This window comes from Macaca thibetana, chromosome 11 (assembly GCF_024542745.1).
Source record: "Macaca thibetana thibetana isolate TM-01 chromosome 11, ASM2454274v1, whole genome shotgun sequence".
In the NCBI taxonomy this organism is placed as follows: Eukaryota; Metazoa; Chordata; class Mammalia; order Primates; family Cercopithecidae; genus Macaca; species Macaca thibetana.
Genome location: NC_065588.1, coordinates 109,506,340 through 109,528,193, shown reverse-complemented (window position 1 = coordinate 109,528,193; position 21,854 = coordinate 109,506,340). Strand labels below are relative to the sequence as shown.

Sequence of the window (21,854 nt, the reverse complement as noted above, 5' to 3'; positions counted from 1 at the left end):
AATGAGCCAAGGGCCAGGGTTGTATGCCCTCTGCTAGGTGCTGGGCTTTGCCTCCTCCCCTAGGGCTGGGAGGACTGGTGGGATGGAGCGGGGAAGGTTTCCTGGAGACCAAGTCAGCTGCAGGCACACCTCACCACCCGGCACCCTGCACACAGGTGACGAGTACCGGCCGCTGTTCTTCTACCAGGAGACCACGGCTCAGATCCTGGCCCGGGCCCTCAATCCCCTGGATTACATGAAGTGGAGAAGGAAGTCAGCATACTGGAAAGCCCTCAAAGTCTTCAAGGTAGGGGGGTTCCTGGAGCCAAGCTCACAGCCTTGTGAGAGCGGCAAGACAGTGGTCACGCTACCCTCTCCAGCTCTATGAGGGGGAGGGCATGGGGTCCACTGAGACCTTCTCAGAGTACATGACTTAGGATTTGATGGGGAAACTGAGGCATGGAGCTTGGCTGATGACTTGACCTGGGGCTCTGCCCTCTAGTGGCCCCCAAAGACATCCATATCCTAACCTCTGAAACCTGGGAATATGTTACCTTTATGGCAGAAAGGCCTTTGCAGATGTGATTAAAGATCTTGAGATGAGCCTGGCTTATATCCAGTGGGCCCAGTGTCATCACAGGGGTTGGCACAGGGAAAGAGGGAGGCAGGAGGGTCAGAGTCAGAGACTGAGAAGTGGCGACAGGAGCACAGGGTGGAATGATGTGGGGCCAGGAAGGCAGGCGGCCCCTGGAAGCTGCTGGAAGGACCCTCATTCTCCCCTAGAGCTTCCAGAAGGAACAGCCCGGCTAACAACTTGACTTCAGGACTTCTGCCCTCCAGAACTGTCCAAGAATACATTTGTGCTGTTGACAGTCGCTCTGTTTGTGGTCATTTGTCCCAGTAGCTAGAGGCAACCGGGCGCTTAGCCTGGGACCCGCACACAGTCCGTGCTTCAGCAACAAACGGCCGAGCTCTTGAGTCACTGAAGTCCGTCGGTGGCATCTGGGATTCAGGCTTCCCTGCCGACACCCTCCCACCTTTGCCCCCTTGACAGCTGCCTGTGGAGTTCCTGCTGCTTCTCACAGTCCCTGTCGTGGACCCGGACAAGGATGACCGGAACTGGAAACGGCCCCTCAACTGTCTGCATCTGGTTATCAGCCCCCTGGTTGTGGTCCTGACCCTGCAGTCGGGGACCTGTGAGTATCCCCCAGCCTGGGCCAGCCCACCTTCCACCTCCTTCCCACGTTCTGGAGTTTTCTTCCACCCAGGCTGGAGTACAGTGGCACGATCTCAGCTCATTGCAGCCTTCTTCCGCCTCTCGGGTTCAAGTGATCATCCTGACTCATCCTCCCGGGCAACTGGAATTACAGGCGTGCACTATCATGCCCGGCTAATTTTTGTATTTTTCGTAGAGACGGGATTTCACCATGATGGCCAGGCTGGTCTTAAATTCCTGACCTCAAGTGATCCGTCCATCTTGGCCTTCCGAAATGCTGGGATTACAGACATGAGCCACCATGCACGGTGGAGTTTTCTTCTCAACCACATGAGGGAGGTTTGGGCTAGAGGCAGAAAACTGGATATACAGCAGGCGCTTACTATGTGCTTGTGCCATAAGGGACACCAGCCTGGAAGTTCACCCAGGGGACCGCCTGCAGTCCGTTGATCCAATCTTGCTGGCCCCAGATGGAGGCTGCAAAACAGGTGACCCCAGGGCCAAATCCAGTCCTCTGGCTTGTTTGCCTGCATTTAAAAATTGGGGGATTTTACATTAAAATCTGGATTTTGGCTTCTCAAGATCTGGGCCACATTCCTGAAGGCAAAACTGGCTAGAGCAGAGAAGGGGCACCCCCTGTGGGGTGCCTGCGGCCTGAACCATCACAGTCCCCTCCATTGCCTGTTGGGTGCTCCGGGCTGAGCTTCCTTCCCTCGTTTGTGTTCCCTCATTTGTGTGACCTGGCTGCTCTCCCCACTGGCATTTGAATTTTCCCATCTGCCCCAGAATGTCCTTTTCTTTTCTTTTTTTTTTTTTTTGAGACAGAGTCTCGCTCTGTCGCCCAGGCTGGAGTGCAGTGGCGCGATCTCGGCTCACTGCAAGCTCCGCCTCCCGGGTTCACGCCATTCTCCTGCCTCAGCCTCCCGAGTAGCTGGGACTACAGGCACCCACAACCGCGCCCGGCTAATTTTTTGTATTTTTAGTAGAGACGGGGTTTCACCATGGTCTCATCTCCTGACCTTGTGATCCGCCCGCCTCGGCCTCCCAAAGTGCTGGCATTACAGGCGTGAGCCACCGCGCCCGGCCCCAGAATGTCCTTTTCTTTCTTGCCCTGCTCTGGCCGAGGAAATGCTCAGGCTTGTCTGTCGTCTTCTAACTCCTGCTACCCAGGTTTCTTCCTGTTGTCTAACTTTAGTATCTCATGCTGTCTGTTTCCTATCATCTAGGCTCCTCCCCCTCAGCCCAGGGGCATTGCCTGGAGGTGGGAGTAGGACTCTGGTGCGAATGCCTGGCTGGGCGTGGTGTTGTGCGCTATAACAGAGCCAGGATGAAACTCCATCGGGATGAAACAGCCTCCTTGCCACATTCCCTGTGAATTTCTCCCCTGGTTTGTGGGAGGATGCAGGCATAGAGGGAAGGAGATAGGAGGAGAGGTGATTGATAGTGACTCAGAGCCGAAAAGGGCCACCCCCTAGGGCCGTCTGGTTCATCACAGTCCTCCATTCTTCATCCATTCTCTACGGAGCGGGGAAGCCTTGCCCTTCAGGCCAGGGCAAATCCAGGGACTTGCTTTCACAAGCGATGTGGCATCTTTATTTATTTATTTATTTTTTTTATTTTATTTTATTTTATTTTATTTTATTTTATTTTGAAATGGAGTCTGACTGTCACCCAGGCCCGAGTACAGTGGCGCGATCTCAGCGCACTCTAACCTCCACCTCCAGGGCTCAAGCAATTCCCCTGCCTCAGCCTCCCAAGTAGCTGGGATTACAGGCACCTGCCACCACGCTTGACTAATTTTTGTATGTGTTGTGGCTTCTTAAAAGAGTGATTCCCACACATCAGTCATTCACAGACCGTCTTCCCAATTTTTCTCTTACTCTGTACTATTACATTTGATATTTTTCTTTGTTTTTCTTGAGACAGAATCACTCTGTCACCCAGGCTGGAGTGCAGTGGCACAATCTCGGCTCACTGCAACCACCACCTCTGGGGCAAGCAATCCTCCTGCCTCAGCCTTCTGAGTAGTTGGGACTACAAGCACCTGCCGCCATGCCCAGCTGATTTTTGTGTTTTTAGTAGAGATGGGGTTTCACCATGTTGGCCAGGCTGGTCTTGAACTCTTGACCTCAGGTGATCCAGCCACCTCGGCCTCCCAAAGTGCTGGGATTATAGGCGTGAGCCACTGCGCTTGGCCACATTTTATATTTTTCTTAAATCAGCTCGTTATGTTGTCCAGGCTGGTCCTGAACTTCTGGGCTCCATTGAGTAGCTGGGACTAAGGCACGCACTATTGCACCCAGCTTCAGACTTTTTTTTTTTTTAAAGGCAAATTTATTGAAAAGGAAACTGTGTCACCTGCATCAATAGGAAACTGTAATAGAATTGCATCATTTCCAATAAATTTAAGGTAACTGCAAAAATAAACACAATAAATGTAAACCACCGGCAGGGCATGGTGGCTCACGCCCATAATCCCAGCAATTTGGTAGGCTGAGGCAGGAGGATCACTCGAGGTCAGGAGTTCAAGACCAGCCTGGCCAACATGATGAAACCCTGTCTCTATTAAAAATACAAAAACTAGCCAGGCATGGTGATGGGCATCTGTAATCCCAGCTACTTGGGAAGTTGAGACAGGACAATCACTTGAACCCAGGAGGCAGAGGCTGCAGTGAGCCGAGACTGTACCACTGCACTCCAGCCTGGGTGACAGAGCGAGATTCTGTCTCAAAAAAGAAAAAAAAAAAAGTAAACCGCCTTACTCGGTCCTCCTGATTCAAGACATAAGCTGGAAGCCTGTACTAGGGAGAATAGCAGGTGTCTGAGATGTTCAAGTCCTATTAGCACCAAATGGAAAGTTTCTCCTTGATACAATGATAGAACTGAAGAAGGAATCCCTTTCCTGAGAGATGGTTCTGCAGCATATAGTATCTTGACCACATGGCCTTAACACCATCTAGTGGTAGCAGGTGCATCCTGGGGAAAGACTGGTTCCGGCTAAAGCACTCTTGACCCCATCTGGGCTGAGCACTGTCTGGAGGAAACCCCTGGACTGGCTCCCAGCCCGAGGGGGTGCTGTGACTCAAGGTGAGCCTCCCCAGCAGCAGCCTCCAACTTCCCCGTCTCTAGGCCTTCCCAAGAGCCATCTTTGTAAAGTGCTGCTTTTCATATGTTGTGGTCACTCCTCCACTCAAAGACCTCCATGGCTCCCCAGTACCTCTTGAGAAAAATCCATGGCTCTCATTGCGCAGTGGTGCGATCTCGGTCCACTGTACCCTCCACCTCCCAGGTTCAAACGATTCTTCTGCCTCAGTCTCCTAAGTAGCTGGGATTACAGGCAGGTGCCACCACCCCTGGCTAATTTTTGTATTTTTAGTAGAGATGAGGTTTCACTATGTTGGCCAGGCTGGTCTTGAACTCCTGACCTTCGGCGATCCACCGGCCTCAGCTTCCCAAAGTGCTGGGATTATAGGCGTGAGCCACCACACCCGGCCAAGGCCTCTGAGACTCTGAGCCAGCTGCCTCCTACAGACTTTTCTGTGCTATTCCTGGCACACGTCTGCTTGATTCCATTTTACCCAACTCCCCTCTTCTCACAGAGTCCTTGTACCCCTCTCTGCTTAACACTCAGCTCAGATCCTCAGTGTCTTCACGCCCCAGCCACCTCCTAAAATTTCTCTAGCACAGGAGTGGCAAATACATGGAAAGGGCTTCCAACCCAGGCGTCTGGATCCAAAGCCAGCACTGAGGTAAAAATCCCATGCTGGCAAAATTATCTCAGGAGCTGGGTACAGTGGCACACACCTGCAGTCCCAACTACTCAGGAAGCTGAGGTGGGAGGATGGCTTGAGCCCAGGAGTTTGAGGCTGCAGTGAGCTGTGATTGTGCCAGTGCACTCCAGCTTGGTTGACAGAACGAGACCCTATCTCAAAAAAAAAAAAAAAAATCCCCCTTGACAATCACTCATAACGGATTGTGTACACAATTTTGTGTATTTTGCCCACTCGCATAATTTTTTTTTTTTTTTTGAGACAAGATCTCACTCTGTTGCCCAGGCTGGAATACAGTGGTGCAATTTAGGTTCCCTGCAACTGCCACCTCTCAGGACTCAAGTGATCCTTCCACTTTAGCCTCCCAAGTAGCTGGGACCAGAGGTGCCCACCACCACACTCAGCTAATTTTTTTTTTTTTTTTTTTTTTTTTTGAGATGGAGTCTTGCTCTGTTGCCCAAGCTGGAGTGCAGTGGCACGATCTTGGCTCATTGCATCCTCCACCTCCTGGGTTCAAGTGATTCTCCTGCCTTAGCTTCCTGAGTAACTGGGACTGCAGGTGTGTGCCACCACCCCCGGCTAATTTTTGTATTTTTAGTAGAGACAGGGTTTTGCCACCTTGGCCAGGCTGGTCTCGAACTCCAGACCTCAGGTGATCCGCCCGTCTCAGCTTCCCCAAGGGCTGGGATTGCAGGTGTGAGCCACCACGCCCGGTCTAATTTTTGTATTTGTTGTAGAGGTGGGGTCGCACCATGTTGCCCAGGCTGGTCTTGAACTCCTGGGCTCAAGCGATCTGCATGCTGTGGCCTCCCAAAGTGCTGGGATTATAGGCATAAGTCACTGCGCCCGGCCTCCTCACATAATTCTTAAGCCCACTGACATTTTTTAGCTAGACTAAAAAAAGAACAAACGAAGGGTCTTGATGCAGGTAGATGAGCATTTGAACCATTCATTGTCTTTAAGACCAGTACCGACTCCTAGTGGTGAAAAGGGTGATGTGTGGGGAATTCTAGAGTGTTCTCCTCACCTTAGGGTATCTCCCTTTAGTGTTTAATATGAAGCCTCTGGAATCTTCATATTTGTTAATGGATTGGATGATAGAGTGGACTTACTTGGGTACCTCTTAGTGGGGAGGCTGGGTTTGACCGTCAGGTTCATCTCATGGAGCAATGCCATCCACTGGTAATGCCTGGCTGGAGGGGGCTGCCTGGAAATGCAGTTGCATGGAAGTATTGTGCTTGATTAGTGATGTCTGCCACGGAGGTGGAAGAGGGTGATCGTGTTAGTGGTTCTAGCCATTCCTATCCTAGTTCCACAGCAACAGGCTGGAGAGAGTCATTTTTGTGTGTCTCTATTGTCTTTCAAATGTGACTAACTTGAGGGCAGGGGCTGCATTTTTAATTTTTCCGTCCCCTTGAAGTGTCTAGGACAGGGCTGGGCAGATAGCAAGCATCCACCTGACATCCAAACAGTCTGTTGTAAGTGGGTGCTGAGGCAGCTGGGAAGGTACCAGGTCCCTTTCTGTCCCTTTGCAGATGGTGTCTATGAGATAGGCGGCCTCGTTCCTGTCTGGGTTGTGGTGGTGATCGCAGGCACAGCTTTGGCTTCAGTGACCTTTTTTGCCACATCTGACAGCCAGCCCCCCAAGCTTCACTGGGTAAGAAGCCCGGACTCTCCGAGATGGGGGGAGAGGGATACTGAGGTCTCCCACGCAGATGTCCTGTCTGCATCTCTGAGGCACTTTGACCAGTTTGATCAGGAGTCGCACAAAGACAGGTAACTGAACTTTAAAGCTGCTTTTGAGAGTTTTTGTTTCTGCGCAGGGTTTTTTTTTTGTTTTTTTGGTTTTTTTTTTGGTAATAGCTTAATTTTGTTGAGATGTAATTCACATAGCAATTTAAAGTTTTTTAATGTTTTTTTTTTTTGTTTTTTTTTTTTTTTGAGACAGAGTCTCGTAATTGGAGTGCAGTGGCCGGATCTAGCTCACTGCAAGCTCCGCAATTTACCCATTCTCCTGCCTCAGCCTCCCGAGTAGTGGGACTACAGGCGCCCACAACCGCGCCCGGCTAATTTTTTGTATTTTTAGTAGAGACGGGGTTTCACCGTGGTCTCGATCTCCTGACCTTGTGATCCGCCCGCCTCGGCCTCCCAAAGTGCTAGGATTACAGGCGTGAGCCACCGCGCCCGGCAATGTTTTTTATTATAGTTACAGAGTTGTGTAATCATCACAGTCAATTTTAGAGAATTTCATCACCCCAAAAAGAGACCTCATGCCCATGAGTCACTCCCCGTTTCCCCACCCCCCACATAGCCTCTGGCAACCACGACTCCGCTCTCTGTCTCTGTGGGTTTGCCTATCACGGACATTTTATATAAATAGAATCCTACAATATGTGATTTCCTTTTTTTCAAGACAGGGTCTCCCTCTGCTGTCCAGGCTGGAGTTCAGTGGTGCAATCATTGCTCACTGCAGCCTCGACCTCCTGGGCTGAAGCCATCCTCCCACCTCAGCCTCCCAAGTAGATGGGACTACAGGCACGAGCCACCACACCCAGCTAATTTTTGTATGTTTTTTGTAAAGACGAGGTCTCACTATGTTGCCCAGACTACTCTCAAACTCCTGGCCTCAAGCAATCCTCCTGCCTCAGCTTCCCAAAGTGCTAGGATTACGGGCGTGAGCCACTGCGCCTAGCCTTGGGTTTCCAAAGACATTCCAGGGATAGTATGGTATGGCCTTTGTGGGTGTCTTTTTCCATTTTCCCTAGTCTATGCACTCTAAGGAATATTTAGGGAGTTTGTCCAGAGACTTTTTCCTTAAAAGTTTACTTAATGTTAAATTAGCTGGGTGTGGTGGCAGGCGCCTGTAATCTCAGCTACTTGGGAGGCTGAGGCAGGAGAATCACTTGAACCTGGGAGGCAGAGGTTGCAGTGAGCTGAGATCGCATCATGGCACTTCAGCCTGGGTGACAGAGTGAGACTCTGTTTCAAAAAAAAAAAATGTTTACTTAATATTTTTATTTTGGCTGAGCTTGGTGGCTCATACCTGTAATCCCAACACTTTGGGAGGCCGAGACGGGTGGATCACCTGAGATCAGGAGTTCTAGACCAGTCTGGCCAACATGTTGAAACCCTGTCTCTACTAAAAATAGAAAAATTAGCCGCACATGGTCGTGGGCACCTGTAATCCCAGCTACTTGGATGGCTGAGGCAGGAGAATCGCTTGAACCCAGGAGGTGGAGGTTGCAGTGTGCCAAGATCGCGCCGCTGCATTCCAGCCTGGACAACAGAGTGAGACATCATCCTAAAAAAAAAGTTTACTTAGAATTTTCATTTTTTAGAACTTAGTGATTTTTTTAAATTTTAGTTTTTACTTTTGGAAACTCTCAGTGAATGTACCAACCAAAGGGTGTTGAATTTTCAGCAAATGGATCGTTTAGGGAAGTTGCTTTTTACTACTTAGGGAAAATTGTCTTTCACTATTTTTTCAAGTACTGATGTGTGCCACAACATGGATGACCCTTGAAAACATGATGCAGAAGTGAGAGAAGACTGAAGCAGAGGGTCACACACTGTGGGATTCCATTGTTGTGAAATGTCCATGAGGCACATTCCGAGACAGAGAGACCAGAGTGGTGGTCGCGCTGGGCTGGCGGGGTGGGGCTGGGGAGTGACTGCTTAGGAGTACAAGGATACTTTTGGGGATGAGGGGTGGTGTTTGGTTCATAGACTGGAAATCTGATGAAAGTGATAGGGAACCCTTTCCAGACAAAATAATATTTTTTTTTTTTTAGTATATGAAAGGGAGGATTTTTTGGTTTTGTTTTGTTTTTTGTTTTGTTTTTTTTTTGAGACAGAGTCTCACTCAGTCGCCCAAGCTGGAGTACACTGGCACTATCTAGGCTCATTGCAACTTCTGCCTCCTGGCTTCAAGCGATTCTCCCACCTCAGCTTCTCGAGTAGCTGGCATTACAGGTGTGTGACACCAGCCCGACCAATTTTTGTATTTTTAGTAGAGACAAGGTTTCACCTTGTTGGCCAGGTTGGTCTTGAACTCCTCATCTCAGGTGATCTGCCCGCCTCGGCCTCCCATAGTGCTGCGATTACAGGCGTGAGCCACCATGCGTGGCCTGAAAGGGAGTTTGTTAAGGAAAAAAGAAAATAATATTGAACTCAACGTTTTATTGAGCACTAACTATGTGCAGGCACCAATGCTTATAGTAACGTGTTTTATACTCATAATAAGCTCATGAGGTAGATACTGTTATCCCATTTCACAGGTGAGGAACTGAGGCTGTGTCCCTGTTGGGGCTGGCCTTGGTCCCATAGCAAACCATTCCCTCCGCAGCTCTTTGCTTTCCTGGGCTTTCTGACCAGCGCTCTGTGGATCAACGCGGCCGCCACAGAGGTGGTGAACATCTTGCGGTCCCTGGGCGTGGTCTTCCGGCTGAGCAACACCGTGCTGGGGCTTACGCTGCTGGCCTGGGGGAACAGCATTGGAGGTGACTCAGGGCTGGGTGGGATTGAGTGGGGGATCAGTGCGGCCACATCTTAGCTCTTTCCTCCCCCAGCCAGAGTCGCATCCGGGCAGGGGTGTCCAGGGTGTCTGCCCTCTGCACCTGTACAGTGTCCCCTGTCACTGTGAAGTGGCCAGCATCGGGGTGAGATGGTCCTGACTGTAGTTGGACCAAGAAACTCTATAGAGGCTCCTGCCGCTTCCCCACCCTCTGATGCGGGGATGCTCGGTGGCTCCCAGAGTTCAGGCAGGACGTGGATCCCATTGCAGCCAGCCATGCTTGATGTGTACACGGGTGTGTGACACGCAGGCATTCACACTTACATACATACACCCTTGCCTAGCTGTAGCAGCCAGGTACGGTTGGCCAGTTTATGCACTGCTCTAGAGCATCCAGACAAGAGGATGAAGGAGCTGAAATCTAGCCCCTCCTCCACTCACCTTTTTGAGCACCTTCTTCTAATTCATGTGGAGGTGCTGTGCATGTTAGCAGCAGATGAGACTTTGAAAAATTGGTAACTGTGGTTTTTTTTGGTTTTTTGTTCTTTTTTTTTTGAGATGGAGTCTTGCTCTGTTGCCCAGGCTGGAGTGCAATGGTGTGATCTTGGCTCATTGCTGCAACCTCTGCCTCCCAGGTTCAAGCAATTCTCCTGCCTCAGCCTCCTCAATAGCTGGGATTATAGGCGCCCACCACCACACCCGGCTAATTTTTGTATTTTTAGTAGAGACGGGGATTCATCACGTTGGCCAGGCTGGTCTCGAACTCCTGACCTCAGGTGATCCATCTATCTTGGCCTCCCAAAGTGCTGGGATTACAGGCGTGAGCCACCGTACCCAGCTGGTAGCCGCGTTTTTCACACCTGCGAAGTTGTTGCTGGTGGGAAAGAGTGGGGTAAAGGAATTAAGGAGGGAAGTGTGTCTTCCGAGGTGCTGTGCCCCTTCACACAGCACCCCACCAGCTAGTGCCCAGGCACACGTGGGCATCCATCTATGTTTGTTGCCTGAATGGCCGTGGGTGAGAATGAAGGCGTGGATGACCAGGGAGGGCAGGGGAAGCGACTCACCACTGCAGGCCCCTCTTGTTCCTGCGCAGATGCCTTCTCGGATTTCACGCTGGCCCGCCAGGGCTACCCGCGGATGGCGTTCTCCGCCTGCTTTGGCGGTATCATCTTCAGTATCCTTTGTGGTCTGTTCTTGGCCTTAGCACTGGTGTCACAGCCATGGGTGCGGAGTGCTCCGTGCCCCACCCTGAGGATTGGCTCTTGGTGTAACACCTGGGGCAGGTAACGTGGCTGCCTGGCCCTCAGCCTCCAAGGCTTTAAAATAGGGATTTGGGGAGTGCTAACCTCCTACGGGGGTGTTGTAAGGATCCAATAAGGTGAATGAAATTCTTGGTCCCTGGTAGGGGCTCAGCAGACAGCAGCTGTTATTATTAGGGCGGTGAATGGTGTGAGAAGCAGGCGCCCACAGGATGAGCTTACGTGTTCTATGGAAGACCCTTTCTCTCTTGCTCACAGGGACATGTCATGGTCTATGCTAGGGGTTGGCAGACGTTTTCTAAAAGGGCCAGAGAATACTTTTTTTGAGACAGAGTCTCGCTCTGTCACCCAGGCTGGAGTGCAGTGGCACGATCTCGGCTCACTGTAATTTCTGCCTCCTGGGTTCAAGCAATTCTCCTGTCTTAGCCTCCCAAGTAGCTGGGACTATAGGCGCGTGCCTCCATGCCCAGCTAATTTTTGTATTTTTAGTAGAGACAGGGTTTCACTATGTTGACCAGGCTGTTCTCAAACTCCTCACCTCAAATGATCTGCCGGCCTCAGCCTCCAAGTGCTGGGATTACAGGCATGAGCCACCACGCCCGGCCCAAAGAATAAATATTTTAGACTTTGGGCGCCATGGAGGCAGTTTTGCAGCTACTCAGCTCTGCTGCTGTAGTGCAGAAACAGGCACAGACAATGCATAAGTCAATGGCCATGGCTCTGTTCCAATAAAACTTTATAAAATCAGTTAGTGGGCCAAATTTGGCTAGAGGGCTGATGTTTGCCAACTTTTGATCTATATAGAAAGGATGGATATAGCCAACCTGGGGCTATGAAGAGAAAGAGCTTTGAAACCAGATGGTCGTGGGTTCCAGACAGTGCCTGGCACACGGAAGGCATTCAGCCAACAGTGGATATTGTTGGCTGCTAAAGAAAGAAAGATGATCACAAAGCACCTGAAGGGCGGCTCTCTCCAGGCTCCATGATGACAGAGCCTCACCAGGGGCTGCGGTGTGAGCAGCTGGCTGGCAAAACAAGCTAACTACAGGGACTGTGATGCCTGCCCTTTTAACTCCCAGGCTGAGCAGGACCCTTGGTGGCCCTTTTGTGCCCACTGAGGCCTACTTCTGGCTTTCGGGCTGCAGCCTCGCCTGACCTCCCAGGTTGGCTGTGAAGGAGGGAGCCCTTAACAACCCCTAGAGATGGCCTTGGCTCATACACCATCACCAGTCCCTCTAGGGACTGGGGGCAGTCCCTTCACCTCTCCTGGCCCCTGTTTCCCCACCTACTGAGTGCTTACATGGGCCAAGCATTCCTGGCACCCTAAGGTGTTTGATCCTTAGAGACTGACTGCAACACGTACTCAACACCCATCTTCTTAAAGGCCTAAATGAATAGGGTCTCCTCAGATAGGGTGTTTGGGGAAAGGGAGAGTTGGGCATAAAGAAAGCCAAGTAAGTTCATTTTTTTGTAGGTCTGGGCACGGTGGTTCATACCTGTAATCCCAGCACTTTGGGAGGCTGAGGCATGAGGATCACTTGAGCCCAGGAATTTGAGATTTGCCTGGGCAACATAGCAAGACCCCATCTCTACAAAAAAAATTAAAAAATTAGCCAGGCGTATGCCTGTGATCCCAGCTACTTGGGAGGTTGAGGTGGGAGAATCACTAAGCCTAGGAGGTCGAGGCTGCAGTGAGCCGTGTTCACACCACTGCACTTGTCTTCGTCCAACCCCCACCAAATTTTTTTTTGAGACAGGTCTCACTCTATTGCCCAGGCTGGTCTCAAACTCCTGGCCTCTAGTGATCCTCCTGCCTCGGCCTCCCAAAGTGCTGGGATTATAGGTGTGAGCCACTGCACCTGGCCCAAGTGCATTCTTGCCATTGGCATTCCAAGCCCCGGAGATGAACGCAGTAGGAGGAAAGGGCTATGTGGTTGGGTTATGTGCAGGCCATTCCAGCAAAGCTTCCTGAGCTGGGCTGCAGACATCCTCGTGGGCGTGGGGCTGGGCTGTCTGCTCCAGATCTCCCGGAGCCACACGGAGGTGAAGGTGAGTATTCCTTGTAAGTTTACAAGTGTATATAACCAAGATGTAGCTTGACATGGGAAGGGGCAGGAAGGCCCTGGGTTTGGATCTGGTTGCCATCACTTAAGTCCCTGGCTGTATGACTTTGAGTGAGCTAGGGCCGGGTGTGGTAGCTCATGCCTATAATCCCAGCACTTTGGCAGACTGAGGCAGAATATCACTTGAGGTCAGGAGTTCCAGACCAGCCTGGCTGACATGATGAAACCCCATCTCTCCACTAAAAATACAAAAATTAGCCAGGTGTGGTGGTGCACACCTGTAATCTCAGCTATTTGGGAGGCTGAGGCAGGAGAATCACTTGAACCCAGGAGGTGGAGATCACAGTAAGCCGAGATCGCGCCACTGCACTCCAGCCTGGGCGACAGAGTGAGACTTCATCTCAGAAAAAAAAAAAATGGAGTTAGGACATCTCTGGGTCTCAATTTCCTCCCCTGTAAAATGAGATTGATGACACCAGCTGAGCTTCCTGGATAAGCATGCAGGGGGAAGGGCCGGGCTGAGCACCATATCCCAGCGCTGCCCACAGGGGAGGTGACAGAAATTGGGTGATTTGGGTGGGTAGCATGTGGACAGATATTCCAGGTCCTCTAGAGAAGAAATCGAGATTCCTAGGTGAATTGTTTTCTATTTGAAAATCTGCCTCGCATGCAAACAAAACCCTGTGAATGGGAGGCAGATTGGACCCCTGAGCCGCAAGCCGGCAGTCCCATTCCTGCATCTCTATTCTGGAGGACTTGAGTTGGGAGGCTCAGCAAGGAAGACGTAGGCTGGGGAGGAAGAGATGGCCTGGGGGCTGGTTTTAAGCCTCGCGGTGGGAAAGCACTTGGAGTGTTATGAGGCCGAACAAAGTCTCCCGTTTCTCCCAGAGGCAAGAGGCACAAGTTGTTGAATAGGCTCTCAGCAGAGCCTATTAGCTGGGGGCAGGGCGGTTCTTTCACACTGGTCATGCCTACAAGCAAACAGCTACTTAGGGCTTGAAAAGTTTTCTTTTCTGAAAGGTAAACACCCTCTGCAAACTTTGTTGACCCTCTTTATCGGTTTAATAGGTTCCCTTTCATTCACTAGGGCAGTTCCAGGTAATGAGGCTTTAGGGTTGGCCCCTCAGGGGACCTATTTCCTCTTTTCTCGGGTGCATGTGTGTGTGTGTGTGTGTGTTCACCGCCTTTGTGCTGAGTTTAGGAAATGTGTGTGTCTGTGTTTGTCCACCGCCTTTGTGCTGAGTTTAGGAAATGTGTGTGTCTGTGTGTGTCCACCGCCTTTGTGCTGAGTTTAGGAAATGCTCCTGCCGTTAAATTGCATGAGACATCAACATGGAAGGATGTTGGTTGAAAACCACAAGTCGCTTTGAAACACTCACATATTGTACGGCCCCATCTCTGTTTTCAGAATTGATGCACATGTCTAGAGGGGTGTGTGTCCACAGGTGTGTGTAATATGGCACCCCATGGGGAGGGAGGGAGGATAGGCATTGGTTAAGAGCTTGCACTTAGATTTGGGCTCTGTCACTTACTCTGTCAGTTTCTTCATCTGTGGGTTGGAGATGAGAAGGATGCAGGTGGCTGGGAGGATGAAAGGCCACAGTGCCTGGAAACACCCTGCACAGTACCTCGTGTTGTCTTCCTGTGTGTTGGATGCCTGCTAAGTGTGGAAGGAAGAGAAGTGGGGAGGGGACATTCAATCCCTTTTACTCTTCTGTACTGCTTGAAAATGTGTCAGCAACCATGTGTGACATGTATACCATAGATTGTGTTAGTTCCCTAGCACTGTCATAAATGACCACAAACCAGGGGGCTGACAACAGCAAAAATTGAGTCTCTCACAGTTCTGGAGGCCAAAAGTTTGCAATAAGGCGTCAGCCGGGCAGTGCTGCCTCCAAACTCCGGGGGAGGATCCTTCCTCGCCTCTTCCAGCTGCTGGTGGCTCCGGGCATTCCCTGCCCAGTGGGCCCATCACTGCAGTCTCTGCCTGTATTCCCATGGCCATCTCTCTCTTCTTCTTACGGAGACATGAGTCATTGGATTTAGGGGCCACCCTAAGTCCAAGGTGATTGTATCTTGAAACCCTTAGCTTATTATATTTGCAATGACCCTATTCCAAGCAAGGCCACATGCTGAGCTTCTGGATGGGCGTGACTTTGTTGGGGGTGGGGCACTACTTATCCTACTGCATATATAAAAACCTGCAGCTGAAATCTGCAGGCTCCTCCCCAGTTCTAGAGAATGGGAATTGCGGTCAGCTCCTCCTTCTCCCGCAGAGGAGCCTGTCTTGTGCCTGACACTTTGGCTCTTGCTCATTCATTTCTGCTGCTACCACTCCTCTATCATTCATCCATCCCCTCCTTCACCCAGAAGGCGGCATCCTTCCAAGTTCAGAGTCAGGCTGAGGTGCCAGGCCCTGTGCTGCTGAGCACCTTGGACAAGTCAGTCAAGTCTGAGAGTCTTGGTTTCCTCATCTGTAAAATGGAGTCCATCCTAGTACCCACCATACAAGACTATTGTTAGATCAAAGACGACAGTGTCTGTTAGGCCCTTCGCACAATGCCTGGCATAGAGCAGGCACGCAATAGATACTTATAGCTGCCATTTTTTAAAAAACCTTAAGGGCTGGGTATGGTGGTTCATGCCTGTAATCCCAGCACTTTGGGAGGCCGAGGTGGGTGGATCACTTGACGTTAGGAGTTTAAGACCGGCCTGGCCAACATGGTAAAACCCCATCTCTACTAAAAATACAAAAAAATTAGCCAGGCATGGTGGCGGATACCTGTAAGCCCAGCTACTCAGGAGGCTGAGGCAGGAGAATCACTTGAACCTGGGAGGTGGAGGCTGCTGTGAGCCGAGATCGTGCCATTGCACTCCAGCCTGGGTGACAAGAATGAGACTCCAAGTCAAAAAAAAAAAAAAAAAAAAAAAAAAAAAAAAGCCTCATAAAGATTTTTTCCATTTTATTATGAAAACTCAAACATAGAACAGTTAAAAGACTTGTATGATTGTATGATAGACACACATATTCCCACCACCCAGGCTCTACTGTTTACGTTTGGCTGCCTTTGCTTTGTCATCTGTCTGTCCATGCCTGTCTGTCTATGCCTCCATCTGTCCTTTTTTTTTTTTTGAGATGGAGTCTTGCTCTGTCACCCAGGCTGGAGTGCAGTGGTGCAATCTTGGCTTGCTGCAGCCTCTGCCTCCCAGGTTCAAGTGATTCTCCTGCCTCAGCATCCCAAGTAGCTGGGATTACAGGCACATGCCACCGCATCTGGCTAATTTTGGCATTTTTAATAGAGATGGGGTTTCACCATGTTGGTCAGGCTGGTCTCGAACGCCTGACCTCAAGTGATCTGCCCGCTTTGGCCTCCCAAGGTGTTGGGATTACAGGCGTGAGCCACCGTTCCCGGCCTAACACATCTATGTTGTTTCTTGATGCACTTCACAGTAAGTGGTGGACATCCGCTTGTGCATGTCATTGACTAGAGTTCAGTGTTAAAAACAGAGGGAATTATAATGACATCTGACTCGAGGCAGGCGAGAGGCACCCAGGCAGGTGGACCTGGCTGAAGTTGGAAGAGAATGTTCCCTTTCCCTGCTGCTTCTGAGTCTGGAAACTTCTGGGGCCATGTCTGGGTAACTTTAGGGTGGGGCCTGCCGTCCCACAGGGCAGGCCGGGCTGCTGCAGGCCAGTCTTCCTCAACTGGCCCCCAGTTGGTACCCTCAAACATTGTTGAGGCTGCATTGTTGTTGTTGTTATTTTTATTTATTTATTTATTTTTTTGAGACAGGGTCTTACTCGGTCACCCAGGCTGGAGTACAGTAGCACGATGTCGGCTTACTGCAACCTCCACTTCCTGAGTTCAAGTGATTCTCCTGCCTCAGCCTCCCCAGTAGCACACCGCCATGCCTGGCTAATTTTTGTATTTTTAGTAGATACAGGGTTTCACCATATTGGCCAGGCTGGTCTTGAACTCCTGATCTCAGGTGATCCACCTGCCTCAGCCTCCCAAAGTGCTGAAATTACAGACATGAGCCACTGTGCTTGGCCGAGATTGCATTGTTGTTGAGGCTGCATTATTGTTGAGGCTGCATTGCTGAAGATGCATTGTTGTTGAGGGTGCATTGTTGTTGAGGGTGCATTGTTGTTGAGGCTGCGTTGTTGTTGAGGTTGCATTGTTATTGAGACTGCATTGTTGAGGCTGCATTGTTGAGGGTGCATTGTTATTGAGGCTGCATTGTTGAGGCTGCATTGTTGTTGAGGGTGCATTGTTGAGGCTGCATTGTTGTTGAGGGTTCATTGCTGTTGAGGTTCCATCGCTGTTGAGGGTGCATTGTTGTTGAGGGTGCATTGTTGTTGAGGGTGCATTGTTATTGAGGCTGCATTGTTGAGGGTGCATTTTTGAGGCTGCATTGTTGTTGAGGGTGCATTGTTGAGGTTCCATTGTTGAGGCTGCATTGTTGTTGAGGGTGCATTGTTGTTGAGGTTCCATTGTTGTTGAGGCTGCATTGTTGTTGAGGGTGCATTGTTGTTGAGGTTCCATTGTTGAGGCTGCATTGTTGTTGAGGGTGCATTGTTGTTGAGGTTCCATTGTTGAGGCTGCATTGTTGTTGAGGGTGCATTGTTGAGGCTGCATTGTTGTTGAGGGTTCATTGCTGTTGAGGTTCCATTGCTGTTGAGGGTGCATTGTTGTTGAGGGTGCATTGTTATTGAGGCTGCATTGTTGAGGGTGCATTTTTGAGGCTGCATTGTTGTTGAGGGTGCATTGTTGAGGTTCCATTGTTGAGGCTGCATTGTTGTTGAGGGTGCATTGTTGTTGAGGGTGCATTGTTGTTGAGGGTGCATTGTTATTGAGGCTGCATTGTTGAGGGTGCATTTTTGAGGCTGCATTGTTGTTGAGGGTGCATTGTTGAGGTTCCATTGTTGAGGCTGCATTGTTGTTGAGGGTGCATTGTTGTTGAGGCTGCATTGTTGTTGAGGGTGCATTGTTGTTGAGGTTCCATTGTTGTTGAGGCTGCATTGTTGTTGAGGGTGCATTGTTGAGGCTGCATTGTTGTTGAGAGTGCATTGTTGTTGAGGTTCCATTGTTGTTGAGGCTGCATTGTTGTTGTGGGTGCATTGTTGTTGAGGTTCCATTGTTGTTGAGGCTGCATTGTTGTTGAGGCTGCATTGTTGTTGAGGGTGCATTGTCGTTGAGGCTGCATTGTTGTTGAGGCTGCATTGTTGTTGAGGGTGCATTGTTGAGGCTGCACTGTTGTTTAGGTTGCATTGTTGTTGAGGGTGCATTGTTGTTGAGGGTGCATTGTTGTTGAGGCTGCATTGTTGTTGAGGGTGCATTGTTGTTGAGGTTGCATTGTTATTGAGGCTGCATTGTTGTTGAGGGTTCATTGCTGTTGAAGTTCCATTGCTGTTGAGGCTGCATTGCTGTTGAGGGTACATTGTTGTTGAGGGTGCATTGTTGTTGAGGGTGCATTGTTGAGGTTGCATTGTTGCTGAGGGTGCATTGTTATGTTGGCTGCAGATGGGGCGGGGCCTGTGACGGGCAGTGACCCAGCCTCTCTCCCCTCATTCTTCCACAGCTGGAGCCAGATGGACTGCTGGTGTGGGTCCTGGCAGGCGCCCTGGGGCTCAGCCTCGTCTTCTCCCTGGTCTCAGTCCCATTGCAGTGCTTCCAGCTCAGCAGAGTCTACGGCATTTGCCTGCTCCTATTCTACCTGAACTTCCTTGTCGTGGCCCTCCTCACTGAATTTGGAGTGATTCGCCTGAAAAGCACGTGACTGAAGCTGCTTAGTGCTATGGCCTCATTGCAGGCAGGAGCCCCGCCCCTCCTGCTGGGGGAGGCCCAGGGACTGGAGCATTTCTGCAAGGCCCCTGTGGACATGAGAGCATGCCCCTTGCTGCTGGAGATCCGAGGTCACTGCTGGGAGCTGAGAGAACTGCTCTGTACTTTTTTTTTTTTTGAGACGGAGTCTTGTTCTGTTGCCCAGGCTGGAGTGCAGTGGCATGATCTCGGCTCACTGCAAGCTCTGCCTCCCAGATTCACGCCATTCTCCTGCCTCAGCCTCCCAAGTAGCTGGGACTACAGGTGCCAGCCACCACGCCTGGCTATTTTGTATTTTTAGTAGAGATGGGGTTTCACCATGTTAGTCAGGACAGTCTTGATCTCCTGACCTCGTGATCCGCCCGCCTCGGCCTCCCAAAGTGCTGGGATTACAGGCATGAGCCACGGCGCCCGGCCTGCTCTGTACCTCTTGCTGCCAGCATCTAACAGCCTTGCCGTGGGGACCTTGGAAACCGGGCTTTGCTCTGGACAAAGGGTTCCAGAGAGAAGCTAGAAGGCCCCCTTGAATGACCCCCAGAGCCCCTCTGAGAAGGTCTGGAGTTTGGGGGAAGGGGACAGCTGGGTGTGTTCCAGGCCATGCTGGAGGTACCCCTGAGACACAGGCGCTGCCCATTCCCCTTGCCTGGGCTTCAGGCCTTCTGGCACCTTTTTAGGGCACAAGTGGCTGCCCAACCCTGACTCAGAGAACAAGGGTGGCTTGGACCCCTGGGAATCAGGCCGCCAAGGGCTGAGCTCCAGAGCTGCACCATCTGCCAGAAACAGAATTCAAGACATACTTAATTTTGAATTTCTCCTTGCCACGTTAATAAAGCCAAAAGCAGCGGGTGCCATTCATGGCAATACACTTCACTGAACCTACTTGCTCCCAAAACAACGTCAGCCCGAGGCACTGCTACGCCAGCAGCTGCCACATGGGATGGCGGCTCAGGCACTCCCTCCAGGATTCTGCCCCGACTGTCCACAAACTCCTTTGTTTGCGCTGGAACTTGGGCTTCTCCAGCTGCCAAGCAGGAGTCAGTAGGACCGTGCCTGTGCCTCCCTCAGGGGGGACCCTGGGCGGGGTTCCAAGGCCTGTGAGCTGGGAAAGGACAGATGAGGGGACCTCGTGCCTTCTTACTGTCATGCAGTGACCCTGCCTTATGTTGCCGAAATAAGCAACTCTTAGGTTTGCCTGACTGCCTTATGCTGGTAAAGAAAAGGGATTCAACTGTCTTTTTTCCAAATAAAAAAAAAAATTCAAAATTTCAAGTGTAGAGAAAATGATACCCCCAACTATCACCAGTTCTTCCTCACCTGGGGCCAGGTCCCGACTCAGGGTGGGGCTGAGGCAGGATCAGGAGTGGCCATGGCCTTAGATGGGACCACTCTCCTGACAGTACCCAAAACCACGGAAGTCAAGAGGCAGCAACCGTGTTTACAAAGCAGAGGCTCTTTTATTAATATGCCAGAAATCCAGAGACATAGTGGGTTTTCTAGGAAACAAATCACCAGTGTACAAAACCGTACAGCATTGCTCCTGTGATCCGTACAAAATGATTGTCTGCATGGTGGAGTAAGGCTGGGGTTGTGGGAGGGGAAGCGAGGAGCTGGGGAGGAGCACGGTTCTATTGCCGCCACCACCACCAGGCTCTGCCCCTGGCTGCCAGTGAGTGTCACTTGGGTGCACTCAACTGTGACATCAAGGACGAGAGGGCATCTGAGCTAGATCACATCCCAGGGCCCACAGAGCTCACAGCCTGTGGGGGGACCCCAACTCCCTGCTTGGTGGGGCCAGGCATAACCTGGAGATAGCTGTCCCTGGCCTCAATGACAAGGGCGCCCACCTCTGGTCTGCTAACACTGCTGCCATTAGGCATTTGTCGGGTCCTGGCCAAAACCAGGTCCTTTCTCAGGACAGGGTTGGGCGGATGGACACATTAACTTGCTCTGAACAGGGCTGAGATCCCCCTCCTCCTGGAATAGGCCTTACCACCTGGGGGCCTCGACTCCCCTGGGCAGACCCCGGGGCGCTGCTGGCCCCTCCAGGTTTCCACCCCTGGGGAGAAAAGGCTGAGGCAAGGCCCAGATGCTCAGGTCAGAGACTCACACCTTTAGAAGCTGTCCCTTGACCCTTGCTTCCAAAATGCCCATTTCAACACACAAAAGCTAAAAGGCACCCAATTGTGCAATAAAGTTCCCTCTCTGCAAAAGGGAGGGGTTCTGGCCTGGGGCTCGATGTGGAGCTCCCGGTGATGGCCCATGGCCCTCCAGAGAGGAAGAGGACAAAGCCAGTCTGACTCCCGGGGGAATCACAGTGATTCTCAATAATTTGTGATTTTCCCAAAGGGCTGTGCTTTAAAAACAAACACCCACCACTTCTCCAACTCCCCTGACCTGGGAAGAGGCGAAGGGGAGAACCATGCCATGCTGGCTATGGGATCCAGCTTGGCCTTGGAGGTGAGCAGAGGTTGGGGGTCCAGGTACTGCTCCCCTGGGGTTGGGTACCACCTCGCCCATTCGGTGGCTGGGAAAAGGACAAGGCCAGAGGGAGCCTCTGTCCACCTTCCTTCTGAAGTCACAGAAAGCAGGCACCAGAGGGCCGGGGTGGCCAGGAATGCCCAGCAGCGCACTCCTTGCCCTCCGCACCCTCCATGCTGCCGCTGCAGCTCCTGCTGTGGAACCTGTGCTGTGCTCTGTTCTGTGGCCCAGGAAAGCGGAACCAAAGCAACCTCTGCACTGACCCTGCCTCTGTGGGTACTGTGGCGGGAGAGGGGGGTGGTGATGTTAACTGAGGGTTCATCTGAACCTACTTCTGCACCAACAGCTCCTGCTACTGCAATCTCTGGTGTGAGCAGAGCCAGGGAGCGTGGCTGGGAGCTGGGTCACGGCCACAGGGCTGCTGCGTCCCACAGGGAGCGTCTCCTTGTGCTGTTTGCTCCTGTTCCTAGTGCACATGTGTGAAGGACCTGGTATCAGCTTAGCACAATCCTTAATCAAAATGTTGTTTTGCTTGAATGGGTAAATCACAAAAAAGGGATTTGGTCAAGAGCCCATTCCAGGAAGTGGTCTGGGTTACAGACATCGGCCCTACCTCCTGCCTCATGCCCCTTCCTCCAGGGTCTGGGTCCCCAAGGAGGCCACTGTGGAAGGATTTTTGTCAATAAGGGTTAAGCCAGAGAAGGCTGGGTGGGAGGCTTGCAGAGCCAAGAGAGGAGATTGGTCAGTGTAG

The 21,854-nt window shown here is 51.2% G+C and overlaps 1 protein-coding gene across 1 annotated transcript in view; it reads left to right on the top strand.

The window, feature by feature from the left end:
• SLC8B1 (solute carrier family 8 member B1) overlaps positions 1-21,433 on the top strand; it is a 39,504-nt gene extending 18,071 nt beyond the window's left edge. Inside the window, exons 10-16 of the mRNA XM_050749751.1 lie at positions 156-286; positions 1,034-1,175; positions 6,501-6,622; positions 9,311-9,464; positions 10,572-10,652; positions 12,722-12,786; positions 18,384-21,433. Of these exons, the coding sequence (XP_050605708.1) occupies positions 156-286; positions 1,034-1,175; positions 6,501-6,622; positions 9,311-9,464; positions 10,572-10,652; positions 12,722-12,786; positions 18,384-18,581 (893 nt within the window). The 3' untranslated portion in view covers positions 18,582-21,433. The remainder of the gene's footprint in view (positions 1-155; positions 287-1,033; positions 1,176-6,500; positions 6,623-9,310; positions 9,465-10,571; positions 10,653-12,721; positions 12,787-18,383) is intronic.
• The last annotated feature ends 421 nt before the right edge of the window (positions 21,434-21,854 follow it).